The sequence below is a fragment of the Xenopus laevis genome, chromosome 3S, assembly GCF_017654675.1.
Source record: "Xenopus laevis strain J_2021 chromosome 3S, Xenopus_laevis_v10.1, whole genome shotgun sequence".
Lineage (NCBI taxonomy): Eukaryota > Metazoa > Chordata > Amphibia > Anura > Pipidae > Xenopus > Xenopus laevis.
The window spans coordinates 3,470,002-3,490,579 of NC_054376.1; the positions used below are offsets into that span (position 1 = coordinate 3,470,002).

General features: G+C 44.0%; 1 protein-coding gene across 1 annotated transcript in view; it reads right to left on the minus strand.

The window, feature by feature from the left end:
• Positions 1 to 20,578, minus strand: part of creb3l2.S (cAMP responsive element binding protein 3-like 2 S homeolog) — a 32,437-nt gene that overhangs the window by 4,615 nt on the left and 7,244 nt on the right. The window contains exons 2-6 of the mRNA XM_018254781.2: positions 5,395 to 5,614; positions 1,889 to 2,076; positions 1,501 to 1,588; positions 287 to 474; positions 13 to 159 (exon numbers count right to left, since the gene is read on the minus strand). Coding sequence (XP_018110270.1) covers positions 13 to 159; positions 287 to 474; positions 1,501 to 1,588; positions 1,889 to 2,076; positions 5,395 to 5,614 — 831 coding nt within the window. The remainder of the gene's footprint in view (positions 1 to 12; positions 160 to 286; positions 475 to 1,500; positions 1,589 to 1,888; positions 2,077 to 5,394; positions 5,615 to 20,578) is intronic.

Consider the following 20,578-nt stretch of genomic DNA (forward strand, 5'->3'; position numbering starts at 1 on the left):
ATTCTCTCTCACCTTGTTTTTAATCTTCCTGCGGATCTTCTTCAGCGCCTTCTCCTCTGCTTTGGTTAGGGGCAATTTGGTGGGAATGGGGTAACCTTCAGCTACCAGAGTCCTCTTCTCCTCCTCCGTGAGCATGAGAGGGCCAGTCCCTTGCAGCTTCTGTGGGACACGAAGGAGAAAAGTGGCTTGGTGACCAAGATGGCTGCAATTGTGACATCACTCGTATGATGAACAGGAGCGATTGGCTCAGACGTGGGCATAAATCATACAGAAGTGTTAGACTTACATGAGGGGCAGTCAGTAGAGGTGAGTTGGACAGTGCAGAGGGGCTCCTTGCAGGCATTTTGCCACCACCCTGTGACTGGACTGGGCTGGAGGGTGGGAGAGACCTGGTGGGGCTCTGACCCCCTTCTGAATCACTGCCATGACTGCTGGGAGGGGTAGGAGGCATCTGTAGAGCTTCTGTTGAGGCAACTGGAATTGCAGATAAAGGAGGGGTTAGTGTGATTAAGTACCCTCATACTCTACTGTTTAACAACTCCTATCCATATCTATATATACAAATATACAGAGAAGGAATGTTCTGGGCACACAATAAGCTTTACCCTCATACTGTACTGTCTAAGGGAATCAATATGGCACCTCCTCCCATATGTATAAATACAAATATACAGAGAAGGAATGTTCTGGGCACACAATAAGCTATACCCTCATACTGTATTGTCTAAGGGAATCAATATGGCACCTCCCTCCTCCCATATGTATAAATACAAATATACAGAGAAGGAATGTTCTGGGCACACAATAAGCTATACCCTCATACTGTACTGTCTAAGGGAATCAATATGGCACCTCCTCCTCCCATATGTATAAATACAAATATACAGAGAAGGAATGTTCTGGGCACACAATAAGCTATACCCTCATACTGTACTGTCTAAGGGAATCAATATGGCACCTCCCTCCTCCCATATGTATAAATACAAATATACAGAGAAGGAATGTTCTGGGCACACAATAAGCTATACCCTCATACTGTACTGTCTAAGGGAATCAATATGGCACCTCCTCCTCCCATATGTATAAATACAAATATACAGAGAAGGAATGTTCTGGGCACACAATAAGCTATACCCTCATACTGTACTGTCTAAGGGAATCAATATGGCACCTCCCTCCCATATGTATAAATACAAATATACAGAGAAGGAATGTTCTGGGCACACAATAAGCTATACCCTCATACTGTACTGTCTAAGGGAATCAATATGGCACCTCCTCCTCCCATATGTATAAATACAAATATACAGAGAAGGAATGTTCTGGGCACACAATAAGCTATACCCTCATACTGTACTGTCTAAGGGAATCAATATGGCACCTCCTCCCATATGTATAAATACAAATATACAGAGAAGGAATGTTCTGGGCACACAATAAGCTATACTCTCATACTGTACTGTCTAAGGGAATCAATATGACTCCAGTGAGAGGACACACCTTCCTTTGGGCACAGATTAAGGAATTGGTCCACCTCGTGCGGCTCCAGCTTTATTTGCGGCAGGGCAACGGGGTTCAGAATCTGACCCTGAAATCATAAAAATGAATATGTAACATTTCTATCCATACAGACGCTTAGATTTGACATATATATATATGTCATTGTGCTTATTCAGCTTTAGCCTTATAATATAATACAATCTCCTGGCTATATCAGGCACGGGCCTCTTCTAACAGCAGTGCTGTAATAAAGGCAACTGATCCCGCCATGATTCCCATGTCACATGATCGAGACTATATATCTAGAGCCCCTACCATAAAGCAAGACAGAATTACAGCACATGAGCAGATTCAAATAAATACCCTTCTCCCTCTATGAACTATTTACCTGCTCTGGAACTGGCAATTCGGACAGGACATCCACCTCTGGGGAAGCGGAGACTGCATTGGTTGCCAGGGTAACAGATGGGGTCAGGCCAGGGGTCTCTTCAAGAGGGATTTCCATCTTAATTTTGGTGGTGGGGGTCGTGGCAGTAAATTCCCCATTCAGGCACCAATCATCACCTGTCAGATCGGCTAAACAGAAAGAGAGAATAAATAAATAACCAGGCCTGCCAGCAAAATCATTCATTCAAAATCAATTTAAAGAGGTTGTTCACCTTTGAATTAACTGTTATATATAATGTACAGAGGGATATTCTGAGACAATTTGCAATTGGTTTTCATTTTTTATTATTTTTGGTTTTTGAGTTGTTTAGCTTTTTATTCAGCAGCTCTCCAGTTTGTAATTTCAGCCATCTGGTTGCTAGGATCCAAATTCCCCTAGCAACTATGAACTGATTGGAATAAGAGGCTGGAATATGAATAGGAGAGGCCTGAATAGAAAGATAAGGAATAAAAAGTAACAATAACAATACATTTGTAGCCTTAAAGAGTATTTGTTGTCATATGGGGTCAGTGACCCCCATTTCAAAGCTGAAAAGAGTCAGAAGAAAAATGCAAATAATTAAAAAACGATAAAAAAATAAATAATGAAGACCAATTGAAAAGTTGCTTAGAACTGGCCATTGTAGAACATACTAAAAGTACTTAAATTCCCTGAAACCCTCCTGCAACTCCCTACTTACCCTTGCTATTAATGGCACAGAATATAAACTCCCTGCAGCCCTCCTGCAACTCCCTACTTGCCCTTCCTATTGATGGCACAGAATATAAACTCCCTGCAGCCTCCATGTAGAAACAGAATCAACGTTTATCAGTCTCTGCAAACAAGTCGCTTCTACTTCAGGTCTGTTAATCTGCTAATTTGTTTCAGGAGTCAGAACCTAAAAATAATCTTTATTGCACAACCAAAACCTGAAGCTGTCAGTCATTCCTTATGGGCCCGTGTAACCCTTTACTGTCCACCAGAGGGTGCTGTGGAGATACAACCTATAAAACATTATTGACCAATACTGGGTCTGACCCAGGGCAGTTTGATCTTGAGCAGAAACACCATGAACCTTAGGCCGAGGCACGAGGACCGACTATCAGCAGCTTCTCAGATAAACAATATACAGAGATGGACTGTGCCCACTGGGTCTGACTGCGCAGGCAAAGTCCACCTGAAACTGTTGATGGCGGAAGCGCAACTCCCTGCTTACCCTTGCTATTAATGGCACAGAATATAAACTCCCTGCAGCCCTCCTGCAACTCCCTACTTGCTCTTCCTATTGATGGCACAGAATATAAACTCCCTGCAGCCCTCCTGCAACTCCCTACTTGCCCTTGCTATTGATGGCATAGAATATAAACTCCCTGCAGCCCTCCTACAACTCCCTACTTGCTCTTCCTATTGATGGCACAGAATATAAACTCCCTGCAGCCCTCCTGCAACTCCCTACTTGCCCTTGCTATTGATGGCATAGAATATAAACTCCCTGCAGCCCTCCTGCAACTCCCTACTTGCTCTTCCTATTGATGGCACAGAATATAAACTCCCTGCAGCCCTCCTGCGACTCCCTACTTGCCCTTGCTATTGATGGCATAGAATATAAACTCCCTGCAGCCCTCCTGCAACTCCCTACTTGCTCTTCCTATTGATGGCACAGAATATAAACTCCCTGCAGCCCTCCTGCGACTCCCTACTTGCTCTTCCTATTGATGGCACAGAATAGAAACTCACTGCAGCCCTCCTGCAACTCCCTACTTGCTCTTCCTATTGATGGCACAGAATATAAACTCCCTGCAGCCCTCCTGCGACTCCCTACTTGCCCTTGCTATTGATGGCATAGAATATAAACTCCCTGCAGCCCTCCTGCAACTCCCTACTTGCTCTTCCTATTGATGGCACAGAATAGAAACTCACTGCAGCCCTCCTGCAACTCCCTACTTGCTCTTCCTATTGATGGCACAGAATATAAACTCCCTGCAGCCCTCCTGCGACTCCCTATTTGCCTTCCTATTGATGGCACAGAATATAAACTCCCTGCAACCCTCCTGCTACTCCCTACTTGCCCTTGCTATTGATGGCACAGAATAGAAACTCCCTGCAGCCCTCCTGCGACTCCCTATTTGCCTTCCTATTGATGGCACAGAATATAAACTCCCTGCAACCCTCCTGCTACTCCATACTTGCTATTGAATGGCACAGAATAGAAACTCCCTGCAGCCCTCCTGCAACTCCCTACTTGTCTTTGTTATTGATGGCATAGAATATAAACTCCCTGCAGCCCTCCTGCAACTCCCTACTTGCCCTTGCTATTGATGGCACAGAATATAAACTCCCTGCAGCCTCCATGTAGAAACAGAATGAACGTTTATCAGTCTCTGCAAACAAGTCGCTTCTACTTCAGGTCTGTTAATCTGCTAATTTGTTTCAGGAGTCAGAACCTAAAACCAATCTTTATTGCACAACCAAAACCTGTTCCTTCTTCTTCCTCCAAACCTGGAGCTGCAGCCTGTGCCTTTATATTCAGACAATTCTGTGACTTGTTCTTGCCCTAAACACATTCCCTGGGGCAACTCGCCTTTTATCTTTGCACTAAAACTGCCCCATCCAGAGTCAAGTGGAGCTACTGTATAAGCTAAAGGCCGCGCAGGGGTTAATGACTTTCTCCGGAACGACTGATGTCACTGGAAGAGAATCTCCGGGCTCAGAGCTTCCGGCACTTTCCTTCTAGAGAAAAGTTTAACCCTTGCCCTTACAGTCAGCAGCAGACTGGGGTTGAACTGATCACAGAGTAAAGGCAGGACAAGGTAAATTCTGTTAAGGGGAAGATACACAATCCACATGTTGCAGGTTTAATTAATTGTCAAGGAAGCTGAATACTGCATGGCTGCTTAGAAAACAGCACAGTCTGCAGCATCTGCTGATTGCTCATTAGCTACGATGCATATTTATTTTACATAGGGACTAGAGAGTGTTTAATAGGCAGACTGTGCATCATGTAATATCTAATCTCTAGTTTAATCCCTAGATTATCAGCTCTTGGGGTAAGATCTTTAATATCAAGTTACTGAGTTAGTTCCCATTCTCATGGTCAGACAGAATCTTCACTGAGAAAGCGGACGATCAGATCTACTCCACGTATCTGCCCAGGTATAGAGATCAAATTCTATAAACTCCCTGCATCTGGGCTGCTCTCTTTCCCATGGCCAGGCAAGAGGCGTGGCTTATTTAAATCAGCTGAAACGTTATCCCTTTTGTATCTATGAGACTGGGGGTAAAGTTAAAAGCTGTCGATGGAGCAACAAGATTTTATTTATAAGGACCAACTAACTTGCTTGTCACAAAGAAACAAGCCCCGCCCCCACCTGATCATGGGAAGGAGAGCAGCCTCAAAATAAAAAAAGTCGAGAAAAATCAGAGATGACAAGACATGCGTTTAAAATAAAACCGTTTTTTGCCCTTACTGTCACTGAAGTTGTCGTCAGAGGAGGCGTGAGTAAAGGGCGACTGAGGGCGAGAGTCTCCACACAGGGAGTAGCTGTGTTCCGCTTTAATCATGGGGGATGGGGAGTTCGGATTCATCTCGACTTCCATCATCTCATACTTGTCTGTGAGGAACGGGTCCCCCATCAGCTGCCCCAGAACATCCAGCAGGGCCGAGTCATCGAGGAGTTCCGAGAAGGGCTGGAAAGACATAAAAGAGGAAGAGAATAAGCAGGAATAAGGGAATCAATATGGCACCTCCCTCTTCCCATATGTATAAATACAAATATACAGAGAAGGAATGTTCTGGGCACACAATAAGCTATACCCTCATACTGTACTGTCTAAGGGAATCAATATGGCACCTCCCACCTCCCATATGTATAAATACAAATATACAGAGAAGGAATGTTCTGGGCACACAATAAGCTATACCCTCATACTGTACTGTCTAAGGGAATCAATATGGCACCTCCTCCTCCCATATGTATAAATACAAATATACAGAGAAGGAATGTTCTGGGCACACAATAAGCTATACCCTCATACTGTACTGTCTAAGGGAATCAATATGGCACCTCCCTCCTCCCATATGTATAAATACAAATATACAGAGAAGGAATGTTCTGGGCACACAATAAGCTATACCTTCATACTGTACTGTCTAAGGGAATCAATATGGCACCTCCTCCTCCCATATGTATAAATACAAATATACAGAGAAGGAATGTTCTGGGCACACAATAAGCTATACCCTCATACTGTACTGTCTAAGGGAATCAATATGGCACCTCCCACCTCCCATATGTATAAATACAAATATACAGAGAAGGAATGTTCTGGGCACACAATAAGCTATACCCTCATACTGTACTGTCTAAGGGAATCAATATGGCACCTCCTCCTCCCATATGTATAAATACAAATATACAGAGAAGGAATGTTCTGGGCACACAATAAGCTATACCCTCATACTGTACTGTCTAAGGGAATCAATATGGCACCTCCCTCCTCCCATATGTATAAATACAAATATACAGAGAAGGAATGTTCTGGGCACACAATAAGCTATACCCTCATACTGTACTGTCTAAGGGAATCAATATGGCACCTCCCACCTCCCATATGTATAAATACAAATATACAGAGAAGGAATGTTCTGGGCACACAATAAGCTATACCCTCATACTGTACTGTCTAAGGGAATCAATATGGCACCTCCTCCTCCCATATGTATAAATACAAATATACAGAGAAGGAATGTTCTGGGCACACAATAAGCTATACCCTCATACTGTACTGTCTAAGGGAATCAATATGGCACCTCCCTCCTCCCATATGTATAAATACAAATATACAGAGAAGGAATGTTCTGGGCACACAATAAGCTATACCCTCATACTGTACTGTCTAAGGGAATCAATATGGCACCTCCTCCTCCCATATGTATAAATACAAATATACAGAGAAGGAATGTTCTGGGCACACAATAAGCTATACCCTCATACTGTACTGTCTAAGGGAATCAATATGGCACCTCCCTCCTCCCATATGTATAAATACAAATATACAGAGAAGGAATGTTCTGGGCACACAATGGAAAGTAAATGAAAGACAACACCTTCTTGATAAATACAGTACATTTTGCAGTCAAACAGTGAAAGGGAAAGGTAACCCCAGCGGTGCCTCGGCTGGAATCCAGTTACACTACAGCTGGTGGGAAAACTAACAGCAGCCCTTTGTTTGGGTTTAGGGTGTGAGTGCAAAGATGACATTGGGGGGTAAGTGACAGTCTTCCAGCTGTGTGGACATGAAACCTCACATAGGCCAGGAGTAGAGTAAACAGGATGGAACCCCCTCTACTAATCACAGAGTTTCCTTGTGCCGACGACCCCCCCACAGTCTCCTTTGTTTCCTACGTCTGACAGTGTTGCCCTTTATTGGGAAGTTGTATCAGGAGTCAGAGGCTGCAGTGCAGAGAAAGGGACAGACACAATGACAGTTACACAGAACTATAAACCCAGTGAGAATGAGGAATGAATGGATATTGGGAAGTTGTATCAGGAGTCAGAGGCAGCAGTGCAGAGAAAGGGACAGACACAATGACAGTTACACAGAACTATAAACCCAGTGAGAATGAGGAATGAATGGATATTGGGAAGTTGTATCAGGAGTCAGAGGCAGCAGTGCAGAGAAAGGGACAGACACAATGACAGTTACACAGAACTATAAACCCAGTGAGAATGAGGAATGAATGGATATTGGGAAGTTGTATCAGGAGTCAGAAGCAGCAGTGCAGAGAAAGGGACAGACACAATGACAGTTACACAGAACTATAAACCCAGTGAGAATGAGGAATTAATGGATATTGGGAAGTTGTATCAGGAGTCAGAAGCAGCAGTGCAGAGAAAGGGACAGACACAATGACAGTTACACAGAACTATAAACCCAGTGAGAATGAGGAATGAATGGATATTGGGAAGTTGTATCAGGAGTCAGAAGCAGCAGTGCAGAGAAGAGAAAGGGACAGACACAATGACAGTTACACAGAACTATAAACCCAGTGAGAATGAGGAATGAATGGATATTGGGAAGTTGTATCAGGAGTCAGAAGCAGCAGTGCAGAGAAGAGAAAGGGACAGACACAATGACAGTTACACAGAACTATAAACCCAGTGAGAATGAGGAATGAATGGATATTGGGAAGTTGTATCAGGAGTCAGAAGCAGCAGTGCAGAGAAGAGAAAGGGACAGACACAATGACAGTTACACAGAACTATAAACCCAGTGAGAATGAGGAATGAATGGATATTGGGAAGTTGTATCAGGAGTCAGAGGCTGCAGTGCAGAGAAAGGGACAGACACAATGACAGTTACACAGAACTATAAACCCAGTGAGAATGAGGAATGAATGGATATTGGGAAGTTGTATCAGGAGTCAGAAGCAGCAGTGCAGAGAAAGGGACAGACACAATGACAGTTACACAGAACTATAAACCCAGTGAGAATGAGGAATGAATGGATATTGGGAAGTTGTATCAGGAGTCAGGAGCAGCAGTGCAGAGAAAGGGACAGACACAATGACAGTTACACAGAACTATAAACCCAGTGAGAATGAGGAATGAATGGATATTGGGAAGTTGCTTAGAAAGATATTTCATTTTTGGGTTTACTTCCCCTTTAAATCTCAGCATGAGTCTGGTCTGGTTAAAGGGCCACAAGCCTAAATCCCATAAAGGAGTCTCAGCAGGAGTAATAGGCAACATTTGGAATATTGTTTAGTTGCAATAGAGGAAGGAAGAGGGGAGGGGGGTGTCAAAATGTTTAACCCTTTCATTCTCAGTGCTCAGACTTCCCTGCCATGTGTTGCTCTTGACTCCGGGACACACAGGGTAAAAGATCTGGGGCCAAATATATCAGTCAGGGAAAAAAAATAGAACCAGACATTTGTGTGGAAGAAGCAGAAATCCAGACATTTCACAGCCTGAAACCTAATCAGTTTTCCATGAGTCACAACCCAGGGTTCTCCTCCAGTCTCCAAGGGGGTGAATATCTGCCCCATAGACTCACATACATGTGCAGCACTGCTGCCTGGTGATACCGGCATGGGTTAAGGCTTGGAGACTGGGAAGAGATAGGAAACAAACAACCTGTATAAATATATTTAATATATAACTGGCCCTATGTATAAATAGAATATAATATAAAGGGAGGAATTATGAGATGTGACTTTCCCTTTAAACCCTGGCACAGGTACAATAAAGATTTCCAGGCAGTGGATTTATTAGCAGCCGCATATACAGGGGCTGTAGCTGAACTACAACTCTCATCCTCAATGCTGGGAGTAACAAGAAAACTTGGTGGAGGGGCAGTGAGAAAACATGATGGCTAGTAAGAAATATGGAGCTTGCCATGGGCCAACAGGAGCCCCAGGATCGCTCTGAACTTGTGCCCCGCCCATTACACAGGCCCCTCCCCTCCATCAGGGAATCTCCTGCTAAGGAACTGCCATAATGATCTCACAGGCCTCTGGGGCTTTAACATCTCTTCTGCTTTTCCTATTCCCTCCAGCCACCCATTCATCATTCCCAGACACTCACCATTAACCCTTCCTTTGCATTATAAGAGCAATGGCATTTAAAGGGGAAATCCTCCCAATAACTCATTTTGTCTGTCGCTCTCCAGCTGGACAGTCCCTGACCATTAGGTATCACTTCTACAATACTTTTTGTATTTCTTTGTTTTTTTTATTTGTTATTTTGACCATTTGTGAGTTCTGATAGGTTCCTTGCCCGGTGGGGGTCAGTGTTGGCCCATGGGCTGCAGATTTGACTCCAAAGTGAACCAGGCCCAGTCTCTCAGGGCACAACCTCAAATAATATTCATTTCACTTCCCCGACAGTTAAATTGCAACTGCCACATTCTCACACGTGTCCCTATCACTTAGTAGCACCCCGTGCCCACCTGTATCACCGACTTGCCCCCCAGATCCTTCCTACCTACAGGTGAGTTGGGAAAGTGATCCCCAATGAGAAGGGGGGGGCTGGATGAAAAGGGTCCAAAGCCCCCTCCTTATTTCCAATCCGAATAGAATTCTAGTGGAGCCAAATTCAAAGAAACTCAGTGTGCCCCCAATTACAGGCCAAAGAATTGCAGTGTACCCCATTATAGTCCAAAGCACCTGCCCTGGGCACCCCATGACAGGCTGAAGAACCACTAATTACAGTCCAATCTATTGCATAGGGCACTTTATTACAGGCCAAAATACAACATTGGGCCCCCATTATAAGCCGAAGTACAACATTGGGCCCCCATTATAGGCCAAAGTACAACATTGGGCCCCCATTACAGGCCGAAGTACAACATTGGGCCCCCCATTATAGGCCAAAGTACAACATTGGGCCCCCATTAAAGGCCAAAGTACAACATTGGGCCCCCCATTATAGGCCAAAGTACAACATTGGGCCCCCCATTATAGGCCAAAGTACAACATTGGGCCCCCCATTATAGGCCAAAGTACAACATTGGGCCCCCATTAAAGGCCAAAGTACAACATTGGGCCCCCCATTAAAGGCCAAAGTACAACATTGGGCCCCCATTATAGGCCAAAGTACAACATTGGGCCCCCATTACAGGCCGAAGTACAACATTGGGCCCCCCATTATAGGCCAAAGTACAACATTGGGCCCCCATTAAAGGCCGAAGTACAACATTGGGCCCCCCATTATAGGCCAAAGTACAACATTGGGCCCCCATTATAGGCCAAAGTACAACATTGGGCCCCCATTAAAGGCCAAAGTACAACATTGGGCCCCCATTATAGGCCAAAGTACAACATTGGGCCCCCATTATAGGCCAAAGTACAACATTGGGCCCCCATTATAGGCCAAAGTACAACATTGGGCCCCCATTACAGGCCGAAGTACAACATTGGGCCCCCATTATAGGCCAAAGTACAACATTGGGCCCCCATTATAGGCCTAAGTACAACATTGGGCCCCCATTACAGGCCGAAGTACAACATTGGGCCCCCCATTAAAGGCCAAAGTACAACATTGGGCACCCCATTAAAGGCCAAAGTAAAACATTGGGCACCCCATTAAAGGCCAAAGTAAAACATTGGGCCCCCATTATATGCCAAAGTACAACATTGGGCCCCCCGTTAGAGGCCAAAGTAAAACATTGGGCCCCCCGTTAGAGGCCAAAGTAAAACATTGGGCCCCCCGTTAGAGGCCAAAGTAAAACATTGGGCCCCCCGTTAGAGGCCAAAGTAAAACATTGGGCCCCCCGATAGAGGCCAAAGTAAAACATTGGGCCCCCCGTTAGAGGCCAAAGTAAAACATTGGGCCCCCCATTAGAGGCCAAAGCAATGCAGTGGGCACCCCATTAAAGGCCATCGTGCCCTACTATAATCCAGGATTTCATTGTTCCTACCCCCAGTGGCGTAACTACATGTTACTGGGCCCCACAGCAAATTCAGTTAAGGGCCCCAAAAAATTGATTAGGGCTTCATTGGGCCCCCCTGCAACCGCAGGGTCTGCTTCCACTGTAGTTACGCCCCTGTCTACCCCCAAATGTTTCTTAGAGGAACCCAGTGGCCCCCGCATATACAAATAGGGGGGACATTGCTCAGTAAATGGTATAAGCCAGATAAAATAACGGATGAGTATATGTGATAATCTTATCTGAGTTGGTTACTTTAACCATTTCCTGCTGTTACACTTTATCAGCAGTTGCCAGTGTGCAGTTATTAAAGGGAAAGTTGTCCTTCCCATGAGATTTAATATTATTATATAGACAGTGGTGCTTGAACCTTTTGCAATGGATTTATTAGACCAGAATACATAAAAAAAATCACTGTCCCTACCGGTCATTAATCTGTTCAATATGCTGGAATTCCATTTAAATTCAATTTAAAGGGAAAGTTCAACTTGTAGCTGATTTTTCTATTCTACAGTTATTGTTGGGGGGGGGGTACACAGAAGGTACAAACATCTGCTTTCTATCAGAAGCATCACCCCTCCCAGCCCAAGGAGACGCTGACATGCCCCAGGTCTTTCAGCTGGAGGGCTGAGCTCTATGTTAAAGGACCACTTCACCTTTAAGTTAACTCTTAGTATGTTAAAGACTGGCTAATGCTAAACACCTTTTCAATTGGCCTTTATTATTTATTTTTTAGAGTTTTTTTTAATTACTTGTCTTGCTTTCTTCTGAATCTTCCCAGCTTTCAGATGGGGGTCACTGACCCCATCTAAAAAACACTCTGTAAGCCTATGCATTTATTATTATTACTACTTTTTATTACTATTCTTTCTATTCAGGCCTCTCCTATTCATATTCCAGTCTCTTATTCAAATCAATGTATGGTTGCTAAGGGAATTTGGACCCTAGCAACCAGATTGCTGAAATTGCAAACTGGAGAGCTGCTGAATAAAAAGCTAAATAACTCAAAAATCACATAACAACAAATAAAAACCAATTGCAAACTGTCTCAGAATGTCCCTCTCTGGATCACACTGAAGGTTAATTTAAAGGTGAACAACCCCTTTTAAATATGGGGGTTGGCTAATTAAAAAGTTCTAGTTAGTAACACTGCAGAATGGGGCAGGTTAAAGGGAAACTGGAACTGTTGGCAGTAAATAGAGTTTGCGGCGACCTGATTCCCCATGTCAAAGTGCCACGCCGAGCTGCCGCCTTGCACAACAATCAATATAAGAAAAATATTTAAATATGAGAAAAGTTGCATAAACCCCCCTGGATCTACAGGAGCAGCTGTGGGTGAGACATTCTTCGTTCTTTCCAGTGAAGAGAGTAGTCCAGACAGGGCAAATTCCTATGGGAGGGAGGCATAGAGCATTTCTCATATACACACCTCTTCTATTCCCAGCACAAAGCCTCACTGATTCCCCTGTACCCCCCAGCACTACCTGATCTTCTATGTACTTCATTACATTTAGAGTTTGTCATTTCCTAAATGGGCCAATGTACCCCCTACTGTAAATGATAAGGATATTAGAAGTCACTGAGGGGTTGTTCTGTGACCATATAAAGGCACAAGGCTGCAGGCTGAGTTATACAGGGAACTCTGAGTATCACTCATGTATTGTAAGGGATAATGTACCCCCTACTGTAAATGATAAGGATATTAGAAGTCACTGAGGGGTTGTTCTGTGACCATATAAAGGCACAAGGCTGCAGGCTGAGTTATACAGGGAACTCTGAGTATCACTCATGTATTATAAGGGATAATGTACCCCCTACTGTAAATGATAAGGATATCAGAAATCATTGAGGGGGTCTGTGACCATATAAAGGCACAAGGCTGGGATTCTTTACATTTGAAAGGAATTACGTTGTTATTAAATGACTATAATTATCATTATTATTAACTCCTTCTCCACCTTACTGTACTTATTGTAAAGGAAGAGAAGGAGGTTAAATCCATCAGAATTCCCAGATTGCATTGCTATAAGCACACAGATATTTATGGCCCTGTAAAGACATTACACCAACAGCTTTCAGATGCTGCTGCCCCGGGCAATGGGTTTTATTGTTTCCACCCTGACACAAATACAAGTCACCAGACTGCACAAAGGCTAACAGTCTGGTCGGGTAATGACTGCCAGATGTTTGTGGCCCTATTGCACCCGGCCATTAGTTAAAGGGGTAGTTCAGGTGAGGAGGTTATAGAACGGACAATTCTAAGCCACTTTTCAATTGGCCTTTATTTATTCCTTTTTTTCTAGTTGCTAGGTAAGTTTTTGCAGAATAAAAAGCCAAAAACCACAAATAATAAAAAATTAAAAACCAATGGCAAATTATCTCAGAATATCCCTCTCTATGACACATCAACAGTTAATTTAAAGGGGAACAACCCCTTTAATAAGAGCCGTAGTCCTGTGTATAGTACGGGCAGAATATCCCTCTCTAAGTCACATTAACAGTTAATTTAAAGGGGAACAACCCCTTTAATAAGAGCCGTAGTCCTGTGTATAGTAGTAGTCCTGTGTATAGTAGTAGTCCTGTGTATAGTACGGGGCTGGATTTGGAACATGCATTCAGCTCTGGATAAGGCTCTCAACATCTGTGTTTGGCTATCTCAGCCCTCCCCCAAAATCCAATGGGCTGGCACGTTCCTGGGGAAGAGTATACAGGTGTGTACAGCACCGTAACACACAGGGGGACAGATGGAGAAAATCAACAACTATTTCGAAGTAAAACTCCCTCACACTCTTTAATCTCTTTTTACTAACAAATAAAAAATTGGCTAACAATAAACAAATACATTGCAAATTTTTTTTTTTTTTTATTGTTAGCCAATATAGGTATCACTTCTACAATACTTTTGTATTTGTTTGTTTTTTATTTGTTATTTTTGCTACTGGCTAACACGGTACCACGGTTTTTGTTTTATCTCTTTTTACTGAAACACTGAAGCTTTATTAAAAAAAAAACTCCCCTCAAGGACAGGGAGGACAGCCATATTCCCTATGTCTATATAGTTCTCCAATCAGAGCTCTCCCTGCATAGTAGGGGTGCACCAAATCCACTATTCTGTGATTCAGTCGAATCCTTTGCAAAAGATTCGGGGCGAATCCCTTAATTTGCATATTCAAATTTGGGCCTGGAGGGGTTAATGAGAATGGCGTGCTGCGGTTTGCACGACATAAAATGTCACATGACTTTAAAAGGGGTTGTTCACCTTTAAACAGTTCAGTTGCTTTCAGATAGTTCTCCAGAAATGAAGACTTTTTTCCAAATACTTTCTATTTTCTATGTGTGCCCGTTTTTCTAATATTGAAGTGTAAACTTTCATTTTTCACCTTCTAAAGCAGCTCTGGGAGGGGGGTCGCCGACCCTGTAAACTGTTAGTTGATACATTTCTAATCTTTATCTGTTGAGCTGGGTTTCATTAAAGGCAACTGTTAGACTTGATACAATAGTTGCACTTATAGTCCCCCTACTGAGAAATGGATCAACCAGATCTGCCAGACTCAAAAGCCAGAGACAGGGACATCATTTTTTTTTGGAAAAAACGGTAAAAAAACAAAAAATGGAAAGTCAGTGAAAAAAAGTCTTTATTTCTGGGGAACAATCTGAAAACAATTGAACTGCAAAAAGTATTTCGAAGGTGAACAACCCCTTCAAGGATTTTGCATTCGGGTTCATGCCGGGGATTGGATTTGGCTGAATCTGCTCAAAAAGACCGAATCCTGGATTTGGTACATTCCTACTGCATAGAGCTGGGCTAAGGTCCCCCCTACCCGAGCAGATGGGCTTCCCCCGATCGATATCTGGCCAAAAGTTGGGAAGATGTCGATTGGGCAGGTTTAAAAAATACCGTACGATGGAGTATGGTTGTTGCGGTTTTAGATTCGCCCGCCCGTATTATGTTGGACCCATGATCGGGCGAGGAAAGATCTGCTCAATTGTGACCAGCTTTAGGGAAGGAAAGAGCCTCTTCCCCAGCCCAGAATATCCGAAATCCCCTCTGTGCCTTAAACTTGGCCATTCACAGGTGGACAAAGGCTCCTTGCAGGCCGAATCGAAAGCCGGTGTATGGGGCCCTCTGATGGGCCTGCCCGACCTATATTTGGCTAAAAAAACCATTTTCCAACTACTTAGTAGCCAAAACCCACTGCCCAAAGCTGGAGGACCCTCTAATTATGTTATTTCTAATGGCAGCTCAGCCTGCAGTAAATCTCTTGCACAACTACTCACAAGTGCAATTTTAGAATATTCACCTTAGTGCCCAGAGGTTCCATCATCCTTCAGGTTCTGTGATCTTTAACCTGCTGCTGTTGCTCAACTACAGTTCCCAGCATGCCCCATGCCTGAAGGCACTGCTCTAATGTTTTGTTGGATAGACTGAAGGACAACAGCGTAGACGTAGACTCCGTTTGGACCCTGCTCCTGGGGGTTTGGAGGAGGCTTGTTGCCAAAACACATAAGGGCACTGATGAGTAAGATGCAGCCGTTGATCTTTGGACGTTGCTCCCTGGATACTCAGAGGCAACAAGTCTGGCGGCTCATTCATGCCCAAGGCTGGGATCTGTCCAACTAGGAGGATCCAAATGGGGGTGACCCAGTCTGTGGATTCTGGCAAACCCCCGAAGGATCCAATAGAGACACTATTTAGTCGGCTGTTGCGGGGGGGGGGGGTTGGCTGATTCTGAATCCCAGTCCATGCCTAGGATGTCCCCCCAAGGCCCCCATATAGCAGTAGTTTGGGATAAGAAGAGGCAGCACACATGTAAAGGGCAAGCAAACACTCCTACTGTTTACATACATAATAATGACATTTAGCTCACCCGGAGTGGATTCAAGGGGAGAGGACCCCCACGCACACCTGCAAGTGGTCAATACAGAATGGGGCAAACGGGAGGAACTGGCTCAGACCATCACAAAGGCAGGGGTGTAAGGGTGTTTAATTCTGTAACCTGGGAGTTAAGCGAGTTGAACCTTTATTCCCAGAGACTATACAATCTAAGGGGAACTTCAAGGGTTAAGGGCCCTATCTCAGCTGACTAAGGAGAACACAATTGTGTACTGGCGGAACGGGACAAAGCGGCTATTTTGCACTGGGGGCTGACTCACAGTTTTTCCAGATGTGTGCCAGAGCTGAGCTCACTTATACCCCCAACTCACACAATGACATCTTACATCTGGACACAGCTTAAACACACACACTTCTCATTTTTTTCCCTTTAAATCAACTTTCTTGCTCAAAGTCCCCTTTGTTCCCTGACCTGCCCACACCATTCTATGAGTGCCAGCTTATGCCAGTCTCTCCTGCACACACAGAACCTGCTGTTGGCAGACAAAGCTTGTCTTGATGGCTTTACAGAGCCTTATAGGGACTGGGAATATTAGAGGCACAGAAAGAATGTTCTGTTATACAGATAGCTAGAATCTCAGCTGCCATAAAGCAGGACAGGACTGCTGCTTACAATGGGGATCAGATAGGATCTGTGCAGCCACTGGGACAGAATGTTCTGTTATACAGATAGCTAGAATCTCAGCTGCCATAAAGCAGGACAGGACTGTTGCTTACAATGGGGATCAGATAGGATCTGTGCAGCCACTGGGACAGAATGTTCTGTTATACAGATAGCTAGAATCTCAGCTGCCATAAAGCAGGACAGGACTGCTGCTTACAATGGGGATCAGATAGGATCTGTGCAGCCACTGGGACAGAATGTTCTGTTATACAGATAGCTAGAATCTCAGCTGCCATAAAGCAGGACAGGACTGCTGCTTACAATGGGGATCAGATAGGATCTGTGCAGCCACTGGGACAGAATGTTCTGTTATACAGATAGCTAGAATCTCAGCTGCCATAAAGCAGGACAGAACTGCTGCTTACAATGGGGATCAGATAGGATCTGTGCAGCCACTGGGACAGAATGTTCTGTTATACAGATAGCTAGAATCTCAGCTGCCATAAAGCAGGACAGGACTGTTGCTTACAATGGGGATCAGATATGATCTGTGCAGCCACTGGGACAGAATGTTCTGTTATATAGATAGCTAGAATCTCAGCTGCCATAAAGCAGGACAGGACTGCTGCTTACAATGGGGATCAGATAGGATCTGTGCAGCCACTGGGACAGAATGTTCTGTTATACAGATAGCTAGAATCTCAGCTGCCATAAAGCAGGACAGGACTGCTGCTTACAATGGGGATCAGATAGGATCTGTGCAGCCACTGGGACAGAATGTTCTGTTATACAGATAGCTAGAATCTCAGCTGCCATAAAGCAGGACAGGACTGCTGCTTACAATGGGGATCAGATAGGATCTGTGCAGCCACTGGGACAGAATGTTCTGTTATACAGATAGCTAGAATCTCAGCTGCCATAAAGCAGGACAGGACTGCTGTTTACAATGGGGATCAGATAGGATCTGTGCAGCCACTGGGACAGAATGTTCTGTTATACAGATAGCTAGAATCTCAGCTGCCATAAAGCAGGACAGGACTGCTGCTTACAATGGGGATCAGATAGGATCTGTGCAGCCACTGGGACAGAATGCTCTGATATAAAAATAATTCTGATGTCACCAATAAAACTAAAGCTTGCCTATGCAAGTACAAAATAACCATTACAGGTTGCTATCAGGGCCAGATAAGTTTATTTTGCAATGTGCGTGTCCCTTTAAGCTTTGTGTGACAGATGGGTCCATAAGTCCCAATGTGAAAGCTGCACAGCCGCAAGGCAAAGTTCTGCTCGCCATCTGTATTGGCCAAGAGCGCTGGATTCTTCCTGAGCCTGGAGAAATAAAATTCAGATTGGAAGCGCACGTTGAGCCTGATGCAACTTTACTGTAATCTGGATTTTAACGTTTCCGAGCATCAGCAGAAATCTGGAAAGCCAAATACCCTTTACAGTTGTCTTTCTTGCCACAGTCACATCCAGTGAAGGCACAATACCGGTGCAGATACTCAGAGAAATAACATGAAGTCTTAGCGAAGGAATGCTCTGGGCACTAAATTAGTCAGTACCTCCCATATGTTTAAATACAAATATATAGAGAAGGAATGTTCTAGGCACACAATAAGCTATACCCTCATACTGTACTGTCTAAGGGAATCAATATGGCACCTCCTCCTCCCATATGTATAAATACAAATATACAGAGAAGGAATGTTCTGGGCACACAATAAGTTATACCCTCATACTGTACTGTCTAAGGGAATCAATATGGCACCTCCTCCCCCCATATGTATAAATACAAATATACAGAGAAGGAATGTTCTGGGCACACAATAAGCTATACCCTCATACTGTACTGTCTAAGGGAATCAATATGGCACCTCCTCCTCCCATATGTATAAATACAAATATACAGAGAAGGAATGTTCTGGGCACACAATAAGCTATACCCTCATACTGTATTGTCTAAGGGAATCAATATGGCACCTCCTCCTCCCATATGTATAAATACAAATATACAGAGAAGGAATGTTCTGGGCACACAATAAGCTATACCCTCATACTGTACTGTCTAAGGGAATCAATATGGCACCTCCCTCCTCCCATATGTATAAATACAAATATACAGAGAAGGAATGTTCTGGGCACACAATAAGCTATACCCTCATACTGTACTGTCTAAGGGAATCAATATGGCACCTCCTCCTCCCATATGTATAAATACAAATATACAGAGAAGGAATGTTCTGGGCACACAATAAGCTATACCCTCATACTGTACTGTCTAAGGGAATCAATATGGCACCTCCTCCTCCCATATGTATAAATACAAATATACAGAGAAGGAATGTTCTGGGCACACAATAAGCTATACCCTCATACTGTACTGTCTAAGGGAATCAATATGGCACCTCCCTCCTCCCATATGTATAAATACAAATATACAGAGAAGGAATGTTCTGGGCACACAATAAGTTATACCCTTATACTGTACTGTCTACAGAAGGCAAGCTCCCACCCATATATTTGAGCACAAACACATGGAGAAGGCATGTTTACAGCACAAAATAAGATACACCCTCAAATTTTTTAATTACTCAAGAAGTAAAACAAATGTTCCAGCTGAGAATTGTTTTTCAGGCCCATTTTCAATGCATTCCAGTGACCATTAGAAAGAAGAAACCAGAGGAATTCCGCCCTGGGAAAAAGCAGAGAATCCCATTCCAGCCAATGAGTCAGATGGAAGGATTGAGACTGGTGTTGTCATGGGAGCAGATCCAATAAACAGGATATTTCCATTCCTTTAAATTGACACGGACCAACAGGAATGGGGACTGCCATATAAATTCCCTATTATGTTACATACATGAAGTCTTTGTTATTGGGTAATAGATACAGAAAGGGGTTGTAAGTCACAGACCAATGACATCAGCTAACTGAAATCTGCATGGCATGACAGTTGCACGAAATGGCCAGACCCATGACCTGCATCGGCAAGGAAACTGGTTGACATCTTACAGGGCATGACCATCCGCACTGCTGGGCTTGCATGGCTTGTTGCCATCAAGGGTGCAACCAGGAGTGGTCCACTGGAGCAGATGGGTTTGGGGAGTAAGAACAGTTGGATGTAGATGGGAGTAAAAGGTAAATCTACTACACCCAACTCGCTCCAGTAAGAGTAATTAGGAACCTTGCTTAGAGTCATGGATGAAGAAGACGCCCACCAATGACCTGCATAACCTCTCTGTATCTTTGGCACCAATAGGACAGGAACTCCGAGGAGGGTGAAAGATTAGGGACATGGTCATGGAAAAAACTAAGAGATTTCATATTCCCAAGTGGAGAATCTCAAAAGATCACTCAACAAAGATCCAACTTGAGACGTTCAGGATAACCCTAGAGGACTTCAGGATGCCCCCTGCTCCCTTATAGACAAAAGATTGGGTTTGGCACTCTCAGATACCCAGACAGAGATGCCCGCACATGCTGGAATAGTGAACATAAAGCACTCGTATAGAACTCCGGCTAAAAGTTCAACAGATAAAGCTTGGAGAACCTTTCCCACAAGCCGGCAGCTGCGGAGTCACCTAAGGTTAAAGCTTTGTCTGGAATGCACAGATAACTTTATAGGCTGCCAGGCAAATCCCATCCAACTCTCTCCTTCCAATTTTGGGAACACCCTACTTCTAACATTGTCACAAGCTTCATGCCTCTGGGTATTAGAGAGGAG